The sequence below is a fragment of the Pteropus medius genome, unplaced genomic scaffold (genome assembly GCF_902729225.1).
Source record: "Pteropus medius unplaced genomic scaffold, Ma_sr-lr_union100, whole genome shotgun sequence".
Taxonomy (NCBI): domain Eukaryota; kingdom Metazoa; phylum Chordata; class Mammalia; order Chiroptera; family Pteropodidae; genus Pteropus; species Pteropus medius.
Window position 1 is genome coordinate 12,525,729 of NW_024346062.1, and position 20,985 is coordinate 12,546,713.

Below are 20,985 nucleotides of genomic sequence, written 5' to 3' on the forward strand. Positions count from 1 at the left end.
TATGCATGAGCTAGTATCCATACATGTATTTCCTAGCTCTGTCTACTAAGAGAGACTAGAAAGAACTCCAGTAGCACTAAGCACAGGCAGTACCTAAATCTTGGTTTCTAAATTCCATTCTCAAATAAAACAGGATTCCTTGCAGAAATAGCTGTGTTTTCTAGAGAAAACACAATATAAGCCTGCAGCATCAGAAAGAAAGGAGGTTAAAAAGAGAGAGAGATGGGAGAGTATCAAAGGAGCATAGGAGCCAGCCTGAAAAATATTGCCAGTTGCCAAAACTGGAACAGCATGGGTGACAAAATAAATAAATAGCATTGGATTATAACCAAATAATAAGCATATATGAATCCCTACTAATATAAATAAATAACTGAATAAATGAGAGAAATGACAGCTCTTCCTAAAATAACAAGTCCAATTAATAAATATGAAGGAATGAGGGAAATGGGAATCATTAAAATACAAAAATAATTGCCACAAAATGGATGCTAAAATTCATGGGTGAAAGTTAATGCAAAAAAAGTATATTTGCATAAGATCAAAGTTCTCCCCCCAAATATTTAGTAATTATAAAGGAAAAATAGTAACAACAGTAGAGAATCCTAACAAACACCAGCTTAACCTTGTGACCATGAGTAACACCAACAGTCAATAGAACATACTGACATTACTTAATGCCTCGTATGACGTACTAAGAAGGGTACGTTTCCTCTATGATTTTCTTCCTGATAATGCATAGCCTTAATCTAATCATGAGAAATCATCAGACAAACCCAAATTGAGACATAGTCTACAAAATAACTGACCAGTACCCTTTAAAAGTGTTAATGAAAGACAAAGATTCAGGAACTGCCAAAGATTGGAGGAGACTAAGGAGACATGACAACTAAATGTAATATGGGATCCTGAAACAACAAAAGGACATTAGTATAAAAGTAGTAAAATCTGGAAAAGTTCTGTACTTTAGTTAATAGTAGTGTCCCAAGGTTAATTTCTTAGTTTTGATAAATGTTCTTTGGTATGTAAGATGGTATACATAATGGGAATCTGGATGAAGGGTATATGGGAAATCTATGTACTATTTTTGCTGCTTCTGTAAGTCTGAAAAAGATGGTGCTAAAAGAAATGTAGATGTGCCATCATCTAATGGCACTGAATGCTTCAGAAAAGTTTAAGGCCAGCCTAATTTTGTCCCTTTTTAAGTAACCTGATTTATTTATTTTTCCTGCCTAGATGCTTTAAATCTATTTTCCTCTTTTTCTATGTGAAATTAACTAGGCATTATATATTGTTAATTTGATTTCCTCTAGTGTCAATAAAAAATTTTTTTCCCAAATCTTATCTATTTTTATTTTTACTTTGATCTCTTGTTTTTTGCCATACAAGTTGTAACCTAAGGCTGTCTACAGTTTGCTCATAGAGGCTATGCCTTACATCCTACTGAAGATACCACAGTGCGTTCTAACATTTTTGTCTGTTCTACATATTAAGCATGTTTCTGTGGTATTTTTTTTTCAGAGTGATTTTCACTTTTCCTTAAGCTGAAGCATATTTCACAAGCACTATTTGGGTTCTTTGGATCATCATTCACCTTCAAGGTAGGAGATCTCTATCTGGACCACTTCCATCATCTTGTGATTCATGGAAAACTATGCACAACAGATTTATTGCTTGATTTTGGAGTTGTGAGTTTTTATCAATTTTAGTGTTTTTATAGTTATTTTACTGGGCGGTTAGAAGAGGTTTTATTAAGGGCTGTTAGGTAGAGTGTATTTTAAATTACAAGCTTCCTTTCCAAAATGTCTACATTTTTGAAGGAACAATTTGAGCAGTATCTCCCAAGATATTTCTAGTGAGGAAGAATATTTGCATTGTGAGCACTGTATCTAGAACACTTATACTCCAGAATCAGAAAAAAAAATGTGAAGCAATAGTTTATATTTCACAGGAAAATTAAAGCAAGAGATTCGGTATTTCTCCACAAAAAAGATTATGAAGTTAGTGGCCTGGAAACCAGTGAAGCTGATTACAAAATGAATATTTAAAAGCCTCTCTGATTTAATGGGTTCTTCTATTTCCTTTATTCTTTACAAAGGCAAAGAGTCCTCTGTAAATATTGCTTTAAGGATTATCAGGCTTCATTTTTCAAATTCATCCAAAGGCCATAATTTAAACCATAATATTGGCTTTACAAATGTAAACAGTGATTGAACCCCTTTCTTTTAGCTAATAGGAATGCCAATGAAATTAGAGTCAATTAAATAATTGCTTTCTTAACCTAATGCATTACTGCTGTAAGACATGCTGTGGCACATCCAGCCAGGAGGATAGCTAGGAGAGAACAAAACTACATCATTGTAAAGAGAATGCAAACCAATGTATTGTAAAATTTGATCCAATGAGAAGAGTAAAACATTTATTGAAATTTTCATGCATCCGTTTTATACTTTATACTTTAGCCTTGACTAAAGATGAAAAAATCCTAAGAGATTTTAAAGGTTTTCATTTGATTTAGGCAATACTTAGTGTGGGACAAACTGTATCTCCAGGTTGGGCTTAACTTGACTTCTGTCATCCCTCTGCCTTCTGGACACCAGCTGTAGGGAACTGCAGCCTGAAGTCTAATTGCATTTTTTTAATGGTGTCTCATCACTGCTGACAGAATGTTTAAACTCCTTATCAATACATATGAACCCCTTTGTGATTTGGTTCCTGCTCACATATCTAACTAGCTTCATCTTCTATCATACGTCTTCCATCCTCCCCTTCAGTAAGACCATCAGCTCTCTCTGCAGACTCTGCTGCCTCATATTCACCCTTCTTTGTACATACCAGAGAATAGCTAATTAATCCCTGAGACTTATTGATCTTTCAGGATAAAAGTTAAAATATCCCCTTGTTGGCCAACTATTTTCTGTCAACTTCCAATCTCCTCCTCTGCTCTCCCCAGGGAAATTATCCCAATTTTTCCTTTATGATAATACAGGGGTATGTGATTCTACTTCTGATGTTACATGCATTGAGAGATTATATACAATTATTTTTTTAAACTTCTGAATCCCCTCCTATGTTGTTCTTTCCCTCTTTAAGGGAGGAATGAATTTATTATCTCAATAATTTCAGAACATGTGAAGTATCTAGTAGTATTGCTCAATAAATATTTGGGGAATGAATAGGCAGGTAGCACAGTGGTATCTCTAATAAGGTGTAGAACAGGTTCGCAGTAGTCACAGCCTTACTGGTAGCTCACCTCCCTGCTGCTCTGCCCCAAGTATGCTTGTGGACCTAGGCACAGAGGAGCAAAGAGGAGAGCGTTTTGTTTTGTTTTGTTTTGTTTTGTTTGTTTCTGACCTAGGTTCGGACTACACCAAAAGTATAGCCATAGTTGGCTCTTTGGGAAAGCTGTTATGGATATTAAGGATGGGAAGGAGGAAGAGAGGAAGCAGGAAGCAAGGAAGGATTACCATGCATCAGGTTCTGTGTTATCCTTTCCATACGTATTACCTAAGTTAATCACAAAACAATAGCAGGTATACAAATAACATCGTTTCATTTTAACATTGATGAAATGCTATAGGAACTTGACTCTTGTTTATATCAATTACATGGTAAAATTGGTTATGTTATACATTGTTTTGCGTAGTCACAGAACCTAACAACATTAACTGAGGACTTAACTGTATTCATAGTAAATATCGTTATATCCATTTTTATAGTTATGGAAACTGGGCTCTTTATATAATTTGTACAAGGCCACACAGCTGACCAGTGGCCAAGTTAGAATTTAAATTTGGGTTGGCTCATTCGAAATTCAGTGTTCTTCTTAGAATATGGGAATTAAAGAACTTTTAATTCTACAAAACTATAATGACCCATTTTGTGTGTATCCTAAACTTGATGCAACTTTGTTTTTCAACTTTAAACGATAGGATTCAGAAATATTTGCCCATTATATTTAGCATACTTAGCTTTATTTAGTAGTCATTCATCTATTGAGCATTTATTGGACATTTACTTAATGGCCAAGCACCAAGCTAAACATGTGGAATGCAAGCATAACTAAGACACAGTCCCAATAAATATATTTTTTTTGTCTTTTCTTAGAAGCATTCTCATTCTGGAAAGCCAAGCTACTTACCATCTCAGTTACGGTTTCTCTACTTTCTCTACTGCCTTTAAACAAATTAACCACTAACACAAACATATACCTCAGACTCCTTATATTAGAATATTTTATCTGTTTTCTGTTCTTAGTCTAAAAGGAAGGCTCAAGCTGTATCTTTTCTTTTTAATTTCCATCCCCCCATCCCATTCCCTTTGGCAACCATCAGCTTGTTTTCTTTATCTATGGGTCTATTTCTATTTTCTTTTACTTATTCATTTATTTTGTGTTTTTAGATTCTACATATAAGTGAGATCATATGGTATTTATCTTCCTCCATCTGGCTTACTTCATTTAGCATAATACTCTCTAGGTCCATTCATGTTGTTGCAAGTGGCAAGATTTCATTATTTTTTATTACTTAATAATATTTCAGTGTGTGTATCACATTTTCTTTATACATTCATCTATTGATGGACATCTAGGTTGTTTCCATATCTTGGTTATGTCTAGTACTGTTGCAATGAATATAGGGGTATATATATATATAATTTCAAATTAGTGTTTTTGTTTTCTTTGGATGAATACCCAGAAGTGAAATTGCTGGATCATATGGCAGCTCTATTTTTTCTTTTTTGAGGAATCTCCATACTGTTTTACAGTGCTGCCCTCCCCTCCCTCCCCTCCCTCCCTCCCTCCCCTTCCTTCTTTTTTTAGTATCTTTATCTGGTTTTAATATCAGGGTAATGCTGGCTTCATAAAATGAGTTTGAAAATGTTCTTTTCTCTTCAAGTATAAATTCTTTGAATGTTCGAGAAAATTCACCTGTGAAGCCATATGGTCGTGGTCTTTTATTTCTGAGATTTATTATTATTATTATTACTGATTTGATTTCACTGAGACTAATTGGCCTGTTTAGATTTTATATTTCAGTCTTGGAAGGTTATATACTTCTAGAAATTTAGCCGTTTCTTTTAGATTGTCAAATTTGTTGCCATAAAATTGTTCATAGTATTCTTTAATGATTCTTTGCATTTGTGTGATGTCAGTTGTAAGCTCTCCTTTTTCATTTATGATTTTATTCGGGTTCGCTTTTTCTTGACGAGTTTGGCTAAAGGTTTGTTTATTTATTTTTTTCAAAGTACCATCTCAGTTTTATTGATCTTTTCTATTTTTTTTTAATTTCTATTTCATTTATTTCTGCTCTGATATTAACTATTTCTGTCCATTTACTTTTGGTTTTGTTTGTTCTTATTTTTCTGTTCCTTGAGATGGGTCTATATAGCTATATATTCTGGCCTTTAAGAATTGGTTTTCCTGCATCTCATAAATTTTGAAAAGCTGTGTTTTCATTTTCATTGTTTCAGGATAGTTTCTAATTTCTTGTTTGATTTCCTCTTTGATCCATTGGTTGTTTAGTAGCATATCTACATATTGGTGTTTTTTCCAGTGTTCTTCCTGTAGCTGATTTCTAGTTTCATGTCATTGTGGTCAGAAGAGATGCTTGATATGATTTCAGTCTTCTTGAATTTGTTAAGGCTTTTTCTTTTGTGGCCTATTATATGTTATATATCCTGGAGGATGTTCCATGCACGCTTGGAAAAAAATGTGTATTCTGCAGTTTTTTGGTGAAATGTTCTGTAAGTGTCTATTAAGTCAATCTGGTCTAATGTGACATTTAAGGCCATTATTTCCTTATTAATTTTCTATCCACTGATGTGAGTGGGGTATCAAAATTTCCTGCTTTGTTATTGATGCCACATTTTTATATCTTTTTTTGCTGTGTATCTCCTTATTGCAGTTTGAGTTGAGTTTGATACTTTTTCCTTTTAATCTTTATAGCAGTTTTTTAAATGACTGATTTTCTGTATTTATTGAATATTTGGCTTTACCTGTGAGGTTTTTTCCTTTCTCATATTTGTTTATTTCTGGTTATGGCCTTTCCTTCTCTACCTAAAGAAGACCCTTTAACATTTTTTGTAAGGCCAGTTTAATGGTGACGAGTCCGGGAAACTCTATCTCTGCTTCAATTCTGAATGGTAACTTTGCTGGATAAATTATTCTAGGTTGTAGGTTTCTTTCAGCTTCTTAAAGATGTTCTGCCACTCCCTTCTGGCCTGTAAAATTGCTGATGAGAAATTAGCTGATAGCCTTATAGGATTTCTTTTGCATGTAACTCCTTTTTCTTTGCTTTCTTTAACCTCCTTTAACTTTTGCCATTTTAACTACAGTATGTCTTGGTGTGAGTCTCTTCGAGTTCATCTTGTTTGAAACTCTGTGTGCCATCTGAACCTAGATGTCTGTTTCTCTTCCCGGGTTTTCAGCTATTATTTCTTTAAATTCCTTTGTCTCTTTCTTCTCCTTCTGGAATCCCCATAATGCAAATGTTTGAGTGCTTGATGTTATCCCAGAGGTCCCTTAAACTATTCTCGTTTTTTTTAAATTCTTTTTTCTTTCTGATTGACTGATTTCTACCAGTATGTTTTCCAGGTCACTCATCCATTCTTCTGTTTTAGCTAATCTACTCTTGATTCCTTCTAATGTGTTTTTCATGATTGTATTCTTTATGATAGCTTTATTCTTTCTTATACTTTCTCTTTGTTGATGTTTTCCTTAAGTTTCTCTTTTCCACTCTCAGGTTTGGTGAGTATCTTTATGACTGGTTCTTTGAATTCTTTATCAGACGAATTATTTCCTTTTCCTTAGGATTTTTTCCCCCTGAGGATTTTTTGTTGTTGCTGTTGTTGTTGTTGTTGTTGTTGTTGTTCCATCATTTGAGAGATATTCTTCTGCCTTTTTATTTTGTTTGACTTATCTTTTTTTTGACATGAATTAGACAAAATAGTTGTCTCTTCATCTTGGAAGAGTGGCCTTATGTCAAAGCGGGCTCTGTGTTGACTGTTTACACAGGGTGGTTTTGGCAGGCCGGTTGTAGCCAAACGGGTCCTTAAGGCATCTTGGGCACTAGTCTGCGATGCTGGAGCGGCTCCAGGTGGGGAGGCCAGGTGCATGTGATAATGCTCTATTGATCTTCTCAGCTTTCCTTGCTCAGGCTGAAATGGGCTCTGGCGATGAGTCCGGGAACATACTGTAGAAACCTGGCCAGCAGATCAGAGCACCTAGACAGAGCCTCCATCCACCCTGTGGAAGGAGATGGGGACATGACAATGGCACTCACCAACCTCTCCTACCCCGGAGAATTCCTACAGCTCCTGCAGCTCTCTAGTCTTCTCTACACAGTCTCTCTCTTGTCTGCTGTACTGAAAGTGGTCCTGTGTAGAAGAACCCTCTGTGTAGGCTCTGTGTGCCAGGTCATTTTCAGAAGGCACTGGAGTAAAGCAGGTGCTTAGGGTACCTGGGGCACTAGTCTGCCAGGGCAGGAGCAGCTCTCTGGCAGGGTGGGTGTGGTGACACCCCATTGTTCCTGCTGGCTCCCTTTGTTTGTAGACAAAAGTCTCCAGGCAGAGTAGCTGTGAATGCACTTCAGTGATCTTGCAGGTGGGCCAAAACCCCAGATAGAGTGCTCCCTGGTCCTATCAAAGTGGGGGTTGGGAATGTGAACAGTGGTGGTCACTCCTCTATCCCGGAGAATTTGCACAGCTCCAGGAGGGCTCCCTCAGATTCCCAGACTTTTCTATTAGGTCCTTTTCTCTTGTTTGTCATTAGAAGCTGTTCATGCAGCACGAGGTTGTCTCAGAGGAATAACTGCTACTATCTACATATATATTTGATTTTGCTCATGGGGGGAGGCTAGGTTAGTGTTCTCCAATGCCACTGCCATTTTGGACCTCCTTCCAATTCTCTATATATGCAAATATTTAAGAAATTTATTCACAAATTTTGTATTATTATGTAAATTACATTAAAGAGTAAAATTAATTTTTTAAATTGCTTACATACATATATAGATGTACATACATATGCACATAGTGTTTAGAAAGTATTAGACTTCAAATGCACAGGTGAGAGGAAACTTAAATCTTTGGTATCTATTTAAATCATCATTTTATCTTAAGTTTATACCTTCTGTACTTTGTCTTTAAAGGGTCCACAACTCAGATTTAAGTGATTTCCCAAATAAAAAACTGTCAGCTGGATGTATCACTTATCTATTGTATCTTAAGCCACCCCCAAAACTTAGTGAATTAAAACAATACAATTTTATTTCCCACAGTTCTCTAGGAAGTTCTTCTGCTTGCCCTGCCTAGATTCACTCATGAGGCTGCTGTGAAGCTGGCGATCATCTGGGCAGGCTAGGCCTCTCTGTCCACCTGATTGGTCCTGTATGCTAGACTTCTTCACAATATGACAGTTTCAGTGTTCCAAGAGGGCAGCCCTAGTGCACAACTATTTATCAGGGTTTTATTCTCGTCACATTTACTTACATTTGTTGACCATAGCAAGTCATGTGCCAAGCCCAGAGTCAGTGTGGGATCCTGGCAGTTGTGATTTATTGGCAGGCTATTACTCTTAACACTCTACCATACTGAGTGTCATTATAGCGTACTTAAAATTACATCTCATATACATGTAAGGCTGAGGATATGCTATAATTAGTTACACAAAGCCTTGAGGATTCCGAAAATTTATTGATGAGTAAATATCAAAAGAATATAAAGTTGGGTTTAGAAATACATACATAGACTTAAGTGCTTCTCTGAATTTACAAGGAAACCACACATTAAACATTTCTCTTCTGTTGATTTCATATGCCTTTAGATGTCCGCCACAGGTTCTACCCACAGCTACTGGATCAGATGCCAAGGCCATTCCTTTATTTCAGTTTTTTTTTTTTCAAATTCTAAGTCCCTGGAAGGACTTCTCCTGTACCAGGACTTCTCCTGGTCTTATCTCAGCAATATTACTCAACAAGCTCTTCATTCAGCACTATGAGCTTGCCAATTCATAGAATATGGAGTGTATGTTCTAGGCAAGAATAGACAAGTCAGAATCCATTTAAATTCCTAACACCATTTCTATTATGATTCTTAAAAAGTAGAGATTCCAAAGCATATTTTTAAGGTATCAGCATAGAAAAGGGCATAGGGCTTAAATTAGAAAATATGAGCTCAGTCCTCTAATTCATCAAGTCACTTGATCTCTCTATCTTAGTTTTCTAATCTAGACAATGAAAATAATAGTAGCTACCGTATAACATTATTTTGTGGATTAAATGATAAAATTAAATGCAGGGCTGCATAGCACTAGACAAATGTATTACAGGTCCATAATCCTTTACCTGAAACCATCAAGGTCATTTTCAGAATTCAGACTTTTTTAGTTTTCAGAAAGGTAATATAATGCATATTCTGTTTATCAAGTAACATTCCCAAAAGAGTCCAGGGCAGTACCCTATAACCAAACACACTATATCTGGGATAAATTGAGACCATAAACTTATAAAGACTTTCAGCTTAAAAGCGTTTTGTATTTCAGAATTGCAGATAAGGGATGTAGGTCTCCATTTCATTTGCATGTAGTTTAGTCCATTTTTAATTTTTTTAAAAAAATGCTACATAGCCTTTATCAGGACTGGCTTCATATAGTATAGTATAGATGATTCATGCTTTTCGTTTTATGGTTTTCTTTCCTTACTGGTGTCTCAATGACAATATTTATTGACCTTCATAAAGTAGATAATACTATTTACATTTAGAAGAAAAGAGTTAAGAGGAGATTTTCAGGACAAATGACAGTGATGTTGATATAAGCAAGGAATGCATGACAACAAATAAGTCAATCTTTAAGTGTTTAATTATTTATGGGGCATAAAGTAAGTGAAAAACTATGTGAAAAGTACATTGTAAAATTAGAAATACCATATGCTATGTGCCCTGCACTGAATGTGACAATATGGGGAAACAGATTCAGTATAAGATCTGATCTCTGCCCTTAGGGACCACATAATTCAGCATGGAGATAGAGCTAACGTTTAAAAATGAAAGGATATTGAGAGCAAGGTGTTCTCCATTCCTAGAAATTGATAAAGGGCAGAGGGCAGTATGGACAGCAGCTGCCAGAAGAGATTTTACAAAGGAAGTGGGACTTAAGGGTGCCATCAGTTGGGATAGAGAAAAGATGGTTGAACAATAATGTCATGTTAAGCAAAGACATGGGGATAAGAACATGTGTTCCATAGGCAGAGAAGGACCAGTGTATACAAAGCAATAAATGACTCTGAAGTCATGCAGTAGAGCCATTTGTGGAGGTATTTAAAAGTCTAGTGGGAATAGTTTGGCTTTGATGGGTCACACAATAGGAAATCATTGCAAGTTCTTTAGCTGAGGAATGAAATCCAGAATTGGTATAAGTTTAGTACCGGTAAAATAGAAAAGTGGATCCGAATCGGGAGAGACTGGAAACAAGGAGGCTGTTGAAATAATCCATGCAGACATGTAATAAGGGTAAGACTGGGGGGCGGGATAGGGTGGAGAGTTGTTGAATAGAAAGAAGGAAAGGTAAATTTGAAAAACCTAGTTAGAGGGCATGAAGACATGCAGCAAAGAAAACTGGCACTTTTTTTTTTAAAGCCAGGTCAGATTCAGACTGGCAAACCTGTTGCTGGAATTAGGGACAGACAGTAGAAAGAGAAATCCACTGGGAGGAAGGAGAAAAAGATGAAAAACAAAGAAAACTGAGAACAAGGAGTTGTTTTTTAAAAAGCAAATTACAGGACCTAAACTCCTTCATATTTTACACTGATAATTTTGTCAGTAATATTAATGTTCAGAAATGATGGTGACTCCCAAGTCACCACAATATTCTCAGTCATCAAAGGAAACAAATCAATCACAATGTACACTAGGAAAATAAGGCAGAACACTGTCATAACATATTTTATAAAGACTTTTCACTAAGTGTTCAAACAAAAGTCTGAAGAGTTACCCAGGGTTTACACGTTATTCAGAAAATGCAATTACTTAGAACATGCCATTCCAAAATGTGCAAGAGAAAGAGGTATAAACCCTGTAATGGGAAGAGACTTTGAGGCATTGCTTTTAATTTGCAAGTATTCAGACCTTTCTAATTAATGAAAGTTCACATTAATTGTCAGAAAGTTCTCCCTTATAAAATACTGATCTCTCCTTAATTCATATCCCTTATTAAATATAACACTCTGAAACTGCTCAAAACGAGACCTGGCAAGTGATTTTGCATAGAGCCAGAGTTGGCCAATGTTATTGAGAGCAAAGAGGCAAGAGAAAAGTTTTTAGATGAGGTAACTCTTCTGTATCTTAATTGTGGAGGTACATTCAATTTAATTGTATAAAATTACCAAATTCATTAAAATGTATATTTAAAATTTCAAAATAAAGACTATCTCTCATGGTAGGTAAGAGCCCTTTAAAGATTTGAAAACATCTTTTCACAATTAACCTTATTTATATATTCGGATATTTAAGATGTAAATACCTAATCCAGTATGTGCTAGTTAACTTCTTCAGCATAGAATAGCTAGGAGAATTTTTTTTCTTTTTAAAGAAAATAATTACTCAAAAATTTAAATATAATAAATAGGAAGCAAAATATAAAATAAGCAGATAATTCAATAGTTATTTAGATAACATCTCTTAGATCTCATCATTCATTTGAAAAGATAATCTTCAATAGATTGATTCTGCTTAGTTCCAAAGTCCTAGAAATGCTCAGTTTTCTCTGAAGAAATTTAGTATTAATTCAGAAAATATGTGTTCAAGTTAAGAGACACTTCATGAGAGTGAATGGAAGCCAAAAAGAAGCAGTAAATTGGGCATTTGCATAACCATATTGGAAAGGCACCATTTTGGTTAATACAGTAACTTGCATTCTCTAGGTGTTTTTTCTCTACAACATTTTTCTGTAAGTAATATTAGTAGTTTCATATCAGGTTGATTAAAATGGCCACCAAAGTGGTGAGTTTGAGTAAAAGCATTTAAAAAATGTACATAGAAAGTCAGACAATAATATACTTTGTAATTGCCCTAATAATTATAAAAGCACATCACATTGCCCTTCCAATGCAGCATGATTTATAATCTCATTTAGTTGCATGTTTCCTACGAATCACCATCATCTACATTATCAGGGTTCTTAGATGGAATTATTAGTCTAAAAACAAAGAAAAACACAAAAATATCACAGAATAATTCCTGTATAATTATATCTTTTGGCACTAAAACCCAGGATATATTGAGTACTTTGTTAAAAGAACAGTGTTTGCATCATCAAGGAGACTGGATGACTTTGAAAACTTTTAGCCAGTTTTGGGCCATCTTTGGCTTATTCTATAAAAAGAAAAGATCTAAGTAGTTTTAAAAAAGTTATAGGTTTATATGCCCAGACTTTTTGACTAAACATTATTAGTAATCCTGTAGTTAAAAAAAAAAAATAGTACTAATCTTAAAAGATGAAAAGATATAGTACAGATTGAGACCTATGAATTATACCATTTGAATTCTTGGAATACTCCAGGTGTAAAGTTTTTCCTTTTAGAAATGCCTTTTATAGAAGTATTATTTATATACAGTAAAATTCATGAATATTAAGTGAACAGTTTTAACAAATTTTGCTGATTTTAAAGAACTGAATTAAAATGATTTAACCTCCACAGTCAAGATACAAAAAGAGTTTCCTCACCCTCAAGTTTTCTCATGACTTATTGTTCTCAATAACATTTTCCAAATCTGGTTTTAAACATCTACTTGATGTCATGTGTTTCTTCTTCTACAATTTTATATTATTGGAATCATATACTACTGAGTCTTTTGTTTTTAATTCTTTTACTTAACATGTTTTTGAGATTCATTTTATGTTTTTAAATTATTAAGATTTTGTTCCTTTATATTGCTGAGTAGTGTTTCATAGTAGGGATATACCACAGTTTGTTTATCCACTCAACAGTTGATGGATATTTGGGTTGCTTCTCTTTTTGGCTGTTTTGAATAATGCTATTATGAACACTTGCAACCACATCTTTGTGGGGACATGTGTTTTTACTTCATTTGGTTAAAATACCTAAAAGTGAAATATCTGGGTTATGTGATGAATACATGTTTAACTTTATGAAGTACTGTCAGACTTTTTTCCAAAGTGGCTATACCATTTTTCATTCCTACCAGCAATGAAAGTTCCAGTTACTTTATATCTCCACCTATTATTGTCAGTCCTATTAATTTTAGCTATTCTAGGAGGTATGTTTTAGTATCTCACTATGGTTGTAATGTACATTTTCCTGATAACTACTGATGTTGAATATCTTTACCTATATTTATTGGTCATGTGTATATCGTCTTTTGCGAAATGCTGTTTAAATCTTTCCTCCATTTTAAAAAGCAGACTTGTTTGTCTTTTTCTTATTGAATTGTAAGAGTTCTTTATATATCCTGGAGTCAAGCTTTTTGTCAGAAATGTTTTGTGAAAATTTCCTTCCAGACTTTGCGTGACTTTTTATTTTCTTAACTATGTCTTTTGGAAGGACAAAAGTTTTTAACCTTGAATGAGAGTCCATTTTAACTTTATTTCTTCTTTTATACTTTGTAATTATTATGTCCAGCTATAGAAAGTTTTGCCTAACCTAGTGTCACAAAGATTTTTTCTCCTGTATTTTCTTCATAAGTTTAGTAGTATAAATTCTTATATTTAAGCCTAAGATTCATTTTGCATTAATCTTTGGGGTAGTATGGATCAAGGCTAATATTTTTCCCGATACAGATACTTAATTGTTCTAGTACTGTTTGTTGAAGACTATTTTCTTCATTGAATTACCTTGGTATCTTTCTCAAAAATAAATTGACCATGAAACTGTGGGTTAATTGCTAGATGATTATGATTTATTTCCATACATGCCTATTCTTATGCCAATTTTACACGGTCTTGATTTGTAGCTTTATAGTAAGTTTCCAAATTAGGTAATATAACTCCTTCAGCTTTCTCCTCCATTTTCAAAATTGTTCTGGCTATTCTGGGCCCTTTAATTTTGGGTATAAATTTAAATCATGTTGTCAGTTTCTTCAGAGAATCATGTTTGAAATTTGATTGCGATTGCATGGAATTTATAGATCAGTTTGGGTAAAAATATCATCATAAAAATACTGAATCCTCAGTCCATGAACATAGTATCTCTTGTCATTTATTTAGTTCTTTGCTTTCCTTACTTTTTTTTTTTTTTTTTGCAGTGTTTTACAGTTTAAGTGTGCAGGTTTTGCAAATCTGTTAAATTTATTCCTGAGTATTTTTTATCCTTTCTTAAACAAAGCTTTAAAATTTTTTCATTGTCAATTGTTGCTAATATATAGAAATGCTAGTTTTTATTTTGATTTTGTATCCTGCAATTTTCCTAAATTCATTCATAATTAATTTAATAGCTATTTTGTGGATTCCTGAAGGTTTTCTATTTTATAATCATGCAAATAAGAATAGCTTTACCTCTCCTTTCCTCGTTTGCATGCCTTTTATTTTGCTTGTCTTATTGCACTGGCTAGAACCTTCAGGAAATGTTAAATAAAAAACATCTTTGCCTTGTTCCTGAGCTTTGAGTATGATGTTAGCTCTAGGTAATGTATCCTAATATTACTTAATACACCATTTTTTTCCTAGTCAGCATAAAAAATATCAAATGCTAGTTTTCTTATTTAGTATAGATAGGAATGAGACCTACTCAGAGGGAAGAAAGTAATGTTTTCCTTTCTTTTCTAATTTAAATTTTTTCATGTTTATTGAAAGTACTCATTTCTGGTTGTCTTAACAATACATTTAGAAAGTTGATGATTCAATACTGCATTTCATTTTTTAAAGATTTCAAGTGATTTGTTTAACACCACATTTTTTTTTTTTATATAGAAAAAGAGCTGTCTTCAGGTAACTTGTTTGTACCTGATTATGTAGGAAAATTGAATCTCCAGCTGAAAATTTTAGCAGTAATTCAGTCTCCTTTAAAGTACAAACAAAAATATCCTTGTGATTAAATTTAACTGTAGCATTGGGCTACTACCTGATGCTTTTGATTCCATGAAAGTTGAATTTCATTCTAGAGAGAAAACATTTGGGTGATTAGGGGCAGGACTAAGAACCAATCACCACAAAAACTGAATATAAAGTGAAACAATTCATCATGCAAAAAATAGCCTTCTTAAAAATACAATTTCCTGAAAGGTAAATTATAAAAGTATGCATTTACCCAATCATTTTAAATACCATAATTATACAGGCTGCTCATCAAAAGACTTTTAAGACTCATTAAAATCATAAAACGATTCTAATTAAATCCATATTTAAATTAAGTTTCTATAACTAACCTACATGGTACTTTAAATCAAACAAAAAAAGTTGTATAAAAGGTCCAATTATTGTAAGTTTTTGTAAGAATTAAAGCCTAATTACTCTTTGATTAAATTGCCCCTAAATGTAATCATCAATGGCTCTATTCAAAAGAATTAGCCTTCTGTACCCCAGATGCCAGTGGAGGGCCACAGCTCATCTTTGACACCAGCAAACCTATTCATCTGAAATCAGCATGACTGGAAACTTTATCTCCTCCCACACTGGGGATCCAAGTGGCCAGACCAAAAAAATGCATATTTTAGAGGTAAATGTCTCATTGTCTGAAGAGGTCTCTATATGATTAAATGGATCGTGTTCATCAACAGATTTAAAAAATTCATCCTCAGAGCAGGTTTTGTAAACAGTGGTCCTTTCAAAGGTTCCTAAGTTGATGGGGAAAAGATGCACAGATTTGCAGCTCTACAAAGAAAGAGAACTAGGCCTTCTAGAGGGGACAGCACTAAGGCATTTCCTTTTAACTCTGTGTAACTCTTCTTTATTAGTTAGCTATTTGAAATGTTTTTCATTTTTATTAGCCCAACTTCCCACAGGAAAGAAAATAAAAAAGCTCTATGACATCGCTGCCCCTTGTGTGTTCTCCGAAACTAATTAACCCCATGAAGTTATTAGGGCAGCATCATTTTTTTCTATGACATCACACTAGGTGAAGGTCACTTCTATAATATTCTTGGCTTCATTCATGTGGTGCATTCTCCACAACATATAATTTATTGTAATTTCCCCAGTGCCCTGATAGCCTAATGATTAGTTATTATGATACATGAAAAGTTCAGACATATCACATATGATTTATATCCTCTATTGCTGATAATCTAATTTTCTTTGATGGTAAAAAAAAAATTTACTATTTATGTTTTATAGATTGTTATTGTGAGGAAATAACTATTTGAAGCATCTTTGTATGGACACTTGCTGATTGCACAACATCTGGAAGCTGAAGCATCCAAATGATTGGGATATATAGGCAGTTCTTTATCCAGTTGACAAGAACTTTTTCTGAACTACCCTTGTGCATACTGGTGGCAGAATGTTTGTCCAGTGACAGGTTAAATTAGGCCGGGGCTACCTGCCATCTATCCCACAGATGTCAGTACAAGAAATGGTGGTTCTGGGCAGATGGAGCTGAGATCAGGATCCAACTATAGCAAAATTTTTTTCCCCACAGGAACACAGTCCCTGACTTGAAAAACCCCAACTCTTTGCCATAAAACCTGTTTCCAGAGTTTTTAGATGCGGAATTGGCTTACCTGCATGTGTATGCTTTTAGAGAAGGGATCTTAAATTCCTATAATAAAATTCCCTTCTGCCTCTCCTCATTACTATGTTATCTTCATTTTTATTGTACTTAAATTGTATTATATGAGTGCTAAGTTCAGGTGGTTATATTAAAATTGGTTTATATTCTAAAGCTCCATCCTCCCAGTTGATTTGAGGGGTTCATCTGAAGGGTGAGGTTAACACACACAGTCACCACAGAAAAGGACAGGTCTCAGAGAGGAAATAAGATCAGGCTTAGGTAGTTGAGAGAAGGGGTGGTCCATTCATCCTGCTCCTGACTGTGCAGAGGTAAGGACATGAAAGGAGCTTCCAGGATCCAGGGGATGAGCCTCTTTGCCTGTATCAGGTATAAAATGGGATGGTACCTGTAATCTTAGTGATCAGAATGCTGTATTGGTAAGCCACAGACCTAATAATAATGACTATAAATTATTGAGTACTTATTAAGAACTTGGTATGTGTTGACTCTTTCACTCTCCCAATTATGGAGTAGTTAGTATTATATCCACATTTTATAGCTGAAGAACTAAGGTCCAGTGAGGTTAGGTAATTTGTCCAAAGTCACATCTAGGAAATGGCAGAGCTGGGCTTTGAGCCTTGCAGTCTGGCTCTAGTATTTGCACTCTACTATTATGCATACTACTCTTTCAATCCTTTGTATTCTGTACTTATTTAATAGCAAATACTTATGTCAGATTTAAAATACTTATACCAGGCACTCATCTAAAAGCTCTACATATGTAGTCATAAGATTATAAAGGAGCTGAAAAATCCCTATTGCTAGTGACATTGTGACCATCATAATGTCTTAGTGCAAAGCATGCTCATATGTTTGTGGTGATGCTGCTGTAAACAAACCCACTGCACTGCCAGTTGTATAAAAATAAAGCACATACAGAATGTTTGGTCAAGATGGGAGGAGTAGGTTAACTCTGTGTTCACCTCTTCCCACAACCACATCAAAACAACAACTTAATTACGGAAAAGTCATCATTGAGAACCACCTGAAGACTAGCTGAACAGACGTCCTACAACTAAAAATATGCAGAGGCCATATCAAGACTAGTAGGAGGGGCAGAGACACAGAACAGCAGATTCCATACCCACAGTGTGGCAATTAGGAATTGGAAGAGATATCTCAGCCACAGAGGTCCCCTGAGGAGGTTAGGGTTCCAGCCTTATACCAGGTTCCCCAGCCCAGAGCTCCAGTGGCATGAAGAGAAGTCCCCATAACATCTTACTGTGAAAACCAATGGGGATTACGTCCAAGAAAGACAAAGGGCTACAGGAGTCCAAGACTGCCTTCAAGGTCCCACACAAAGACTCCCTCACTCTAAGCTCTAAGCTCCAGCACAGGGGCAGCTGCTAAAAAAGCAACAGGGATATATGTGGAAGAACTAAATTGACTACTTTTAGGACAAGGCCTGCAGGGGCAGGGCTCAGGGCAACTCTGTCTGAGGATGAAAGTTCTGGCAAACACCATTATTCTTGTGTAGATCCCTTCTTCTACCCAGCCAGCTAGCACAAGTGGGAGCCAAATCTGCTCTCCATTAACCTGGCTAACACCATTGGCCCCACCCTGGTGATTCTCTGAGACTTCATCCCACCCAGTTTGCTTACTTGGCCAGAGCCTCTTCCAGTGGCTCACCCACACAAACAGCCTGCAGACTTTATAAAAAATCTCTCAAAGGTCCACAAAACCCAAACAAATAGCTACCAGCCTCAGTATGATTTCTAGCTCTTGCTAAGTGGCCCTAAGCCCAGCACAAGTGTTGACTAGTATTGTAACCCCCACATAATTGGTGGCCAGTCTTGGCCTGATATGTAGCTTCAACTAAGAGGCCATAATCGTGGGACAGGTGGGGTTTGGCCTCAGCTCTTATTGTGCTGCCCACCAGAAAGTCTCAAACCTGGCACGAGTAGCAGTCAGCCTTGGTTAACAGCGTTTCCTCTCCCAAGCACCTCCAAGTACAGAACAAGTAGCTGCCAATTACAGATCGCTTTGTAGCACCTACCAAGTGGCCCCAAGCCTGACACAAGTACTAGTTAACTTTGACCTGTAATAGAGCCACTCCAAAGTGCTTCTTGACACAGTGGGCTGGCTTAAGACCACACCAGATCAACACCCAACCGACTCCACAAACAACACACCCAAAGTAAGCTAAAGTGACTCCCATTTTGTGGAGTCAGCCCCACACAACAGCTTTCCACTATAGTCATGACCAGTCCTCATAGCCAGTCAACCTGATGGTCAAACCCACCAATACCAGGAAGACACACACAATCTACACCACTGGAGCACCAGGCTCAATTGACCAAGGAGACTGTACCACTGGACCCCACAGTACACCTTCTACATAAGGACATCTTTATGTCAAGACCTAAAGATATAGCAGATATACCTAATACATAAAAATACACAGAAGGAATCTGCAAAAATGAGAAGACACACACAAAAAATGACCCAAATGGAAGAACAGGACAAACTCCAGAAAAAGAACTAAACATATAATCTACCAGATACAGATTTTAAAACACTGGTTATAAGGCTGCTCAATGAACATAGGGGAAGAGTAGATGAACTCAGGAAGCACTTCGACAAAGAGAAACCATAAAAAATGTGATAGAAAACATAAGGAATGATTGAGAAATGAAGGATATACTAGAGGGAATTAACAGCAGATTAATTGAAGCAAAGGATTGAATCAGCTATCTGGAAGACAAGGTAGTGGAAACAACAACAACAAAAGAATCAAAAAATGGGGGTAGTTTAAGGGACCTCTGGGGGAACATTAAGCATACCAATATTTGCATCGTAGGGGTACCAGAAGAAGAGTGAGATCAAGGGATTGAAAACTTATTTGAAGAAATAATGACTGTAAACTTCCTTAACCTGGTGAAGGAACTAGACATCCGAGTCCAGGAAATGATGAAGCCAAAGAGGCCTACACTAAGACACATTGTTATTAAAATGCCAAAGTGTAAAGACAGAGAGAGAATCTTGAGAAAAGTAGTTAGTTATGTATGAGGGAGTTCCCATAAGATTATCAATTGACTCAGCACAAACTTTGCAGGCCAGAATGGAATGGCACAAAATAGTCAAAGTGATGAAAGGGAAAGACCTAACACCAAGATTACTCTATGCAGCAAGGCTATCATTTAGAATTGAAGGAGAGATAGTTTCCCAGACAAGAAAAAGCTAAAGGAGTTTATTTCCACTAAACCAATATTACAAGAAATGTTAAATATAAGTAGAAAAGAAAAGAACAAAAATATAAAGAAAATATAGGAAAGAAAAAAATTCTTGCTGACAAAGACACTTGTAAAAACAGTGGATCAACCAACTGTAAAGCCAGTACAAAGGTTAAAAGAGAAAAGTAGGAAGATCATGTCTCATTACAATAATAAATTAAGTGATACACACAAAAGTAATAAAAAATAATGACAAAACAAACAAGAAAAGGGTGAGTAAAGATTGTAGTTATTTTAGAATGTGTTCGAACATAAGCGACCATCAATTTAAAATAGACCACTATAAACATAGCTTGGTATATGAGAAATACATGGTAACAACAAACTAAAAATCTATACAAGAAATGAATAGAAAGTTTCCAAACATAAATATAGAAAGTTATCAACATGCAAGAGAGTAAAGGAATAAGAAAGGAACAGAGAACTACAAAAATAATCAGAAAACAATAAAATGGCAATAACTACATACCTATCAATAATTACTTTAAATGTAAATGGACTAAATGCTGCAATCAAAAGACATAGGGTGACTGTATAAAAAACCCCGTACATATACTGCCTCTAATAGATTCACTTCAGATTGAAAGACACACACAGATGGAAAGTAAAGGGATAGAAAAAAGATATTTCATGCAAATGGAAACGAAAAGAAAAGTTGGGTAGTAATACTTATATCAGACAAAATACATTTTAAAACAAAAGCTGTAACAATAGACAAATAAGGATTTTTCAGAATGTAAAGTGATCAGTTCAACATGAGGATATAACTCTTGACAACACATAGGCACCTAACATACATAAAGTAAATATTGATGGACATAAAGGGAGAGATTGATAATAATACAATTACAGTAGGGGACCTCAACATCCCACTGACATCAATAGGTAGATCATCCAGGCAGAAAATCAAGGAAACAATGACTTTATGTGATACATAGAACCAGATGAACTTAGTTGATAATTATTAGAACATTTCACCCAAAAGCACCAAAATAGACATTCTTTTCAAGTTCACAGAGACCATTTTTCCA

General features: G+C 35.3%; 1 protein-coding gene across 19 annotated transcripts in view; it reads right to left on the reverse strand.

Annotated features, from left to right (window-relative positions):
* The window catches only part of KIAA0825 (KIAA0825 ortholog), a 355,235-nt gene that overhangs the window by 21,942 nt on the left and 312,308 nt on the right, over positions 1-20,985 (reverse strand). The window contains exon 22 of one of the 19 annotated variants that reach the window (XM_039875081.1): positions 15,056-15,110. The exons of the other annotated variants lie outside the window; for them this stretch is intronic. Coding sequence (XP_039731015.1) covers positions 15,071-15,110 — 40 coding nt within the window. The 3' untranslated portion in view covers positions 15,056-15,070. Of the gene's footprint in view, positions 1-15,055; positions 15,111-20,985 lie in introns of those variants that run through there. 19 annotated transcript variants of the gene reach the window in all.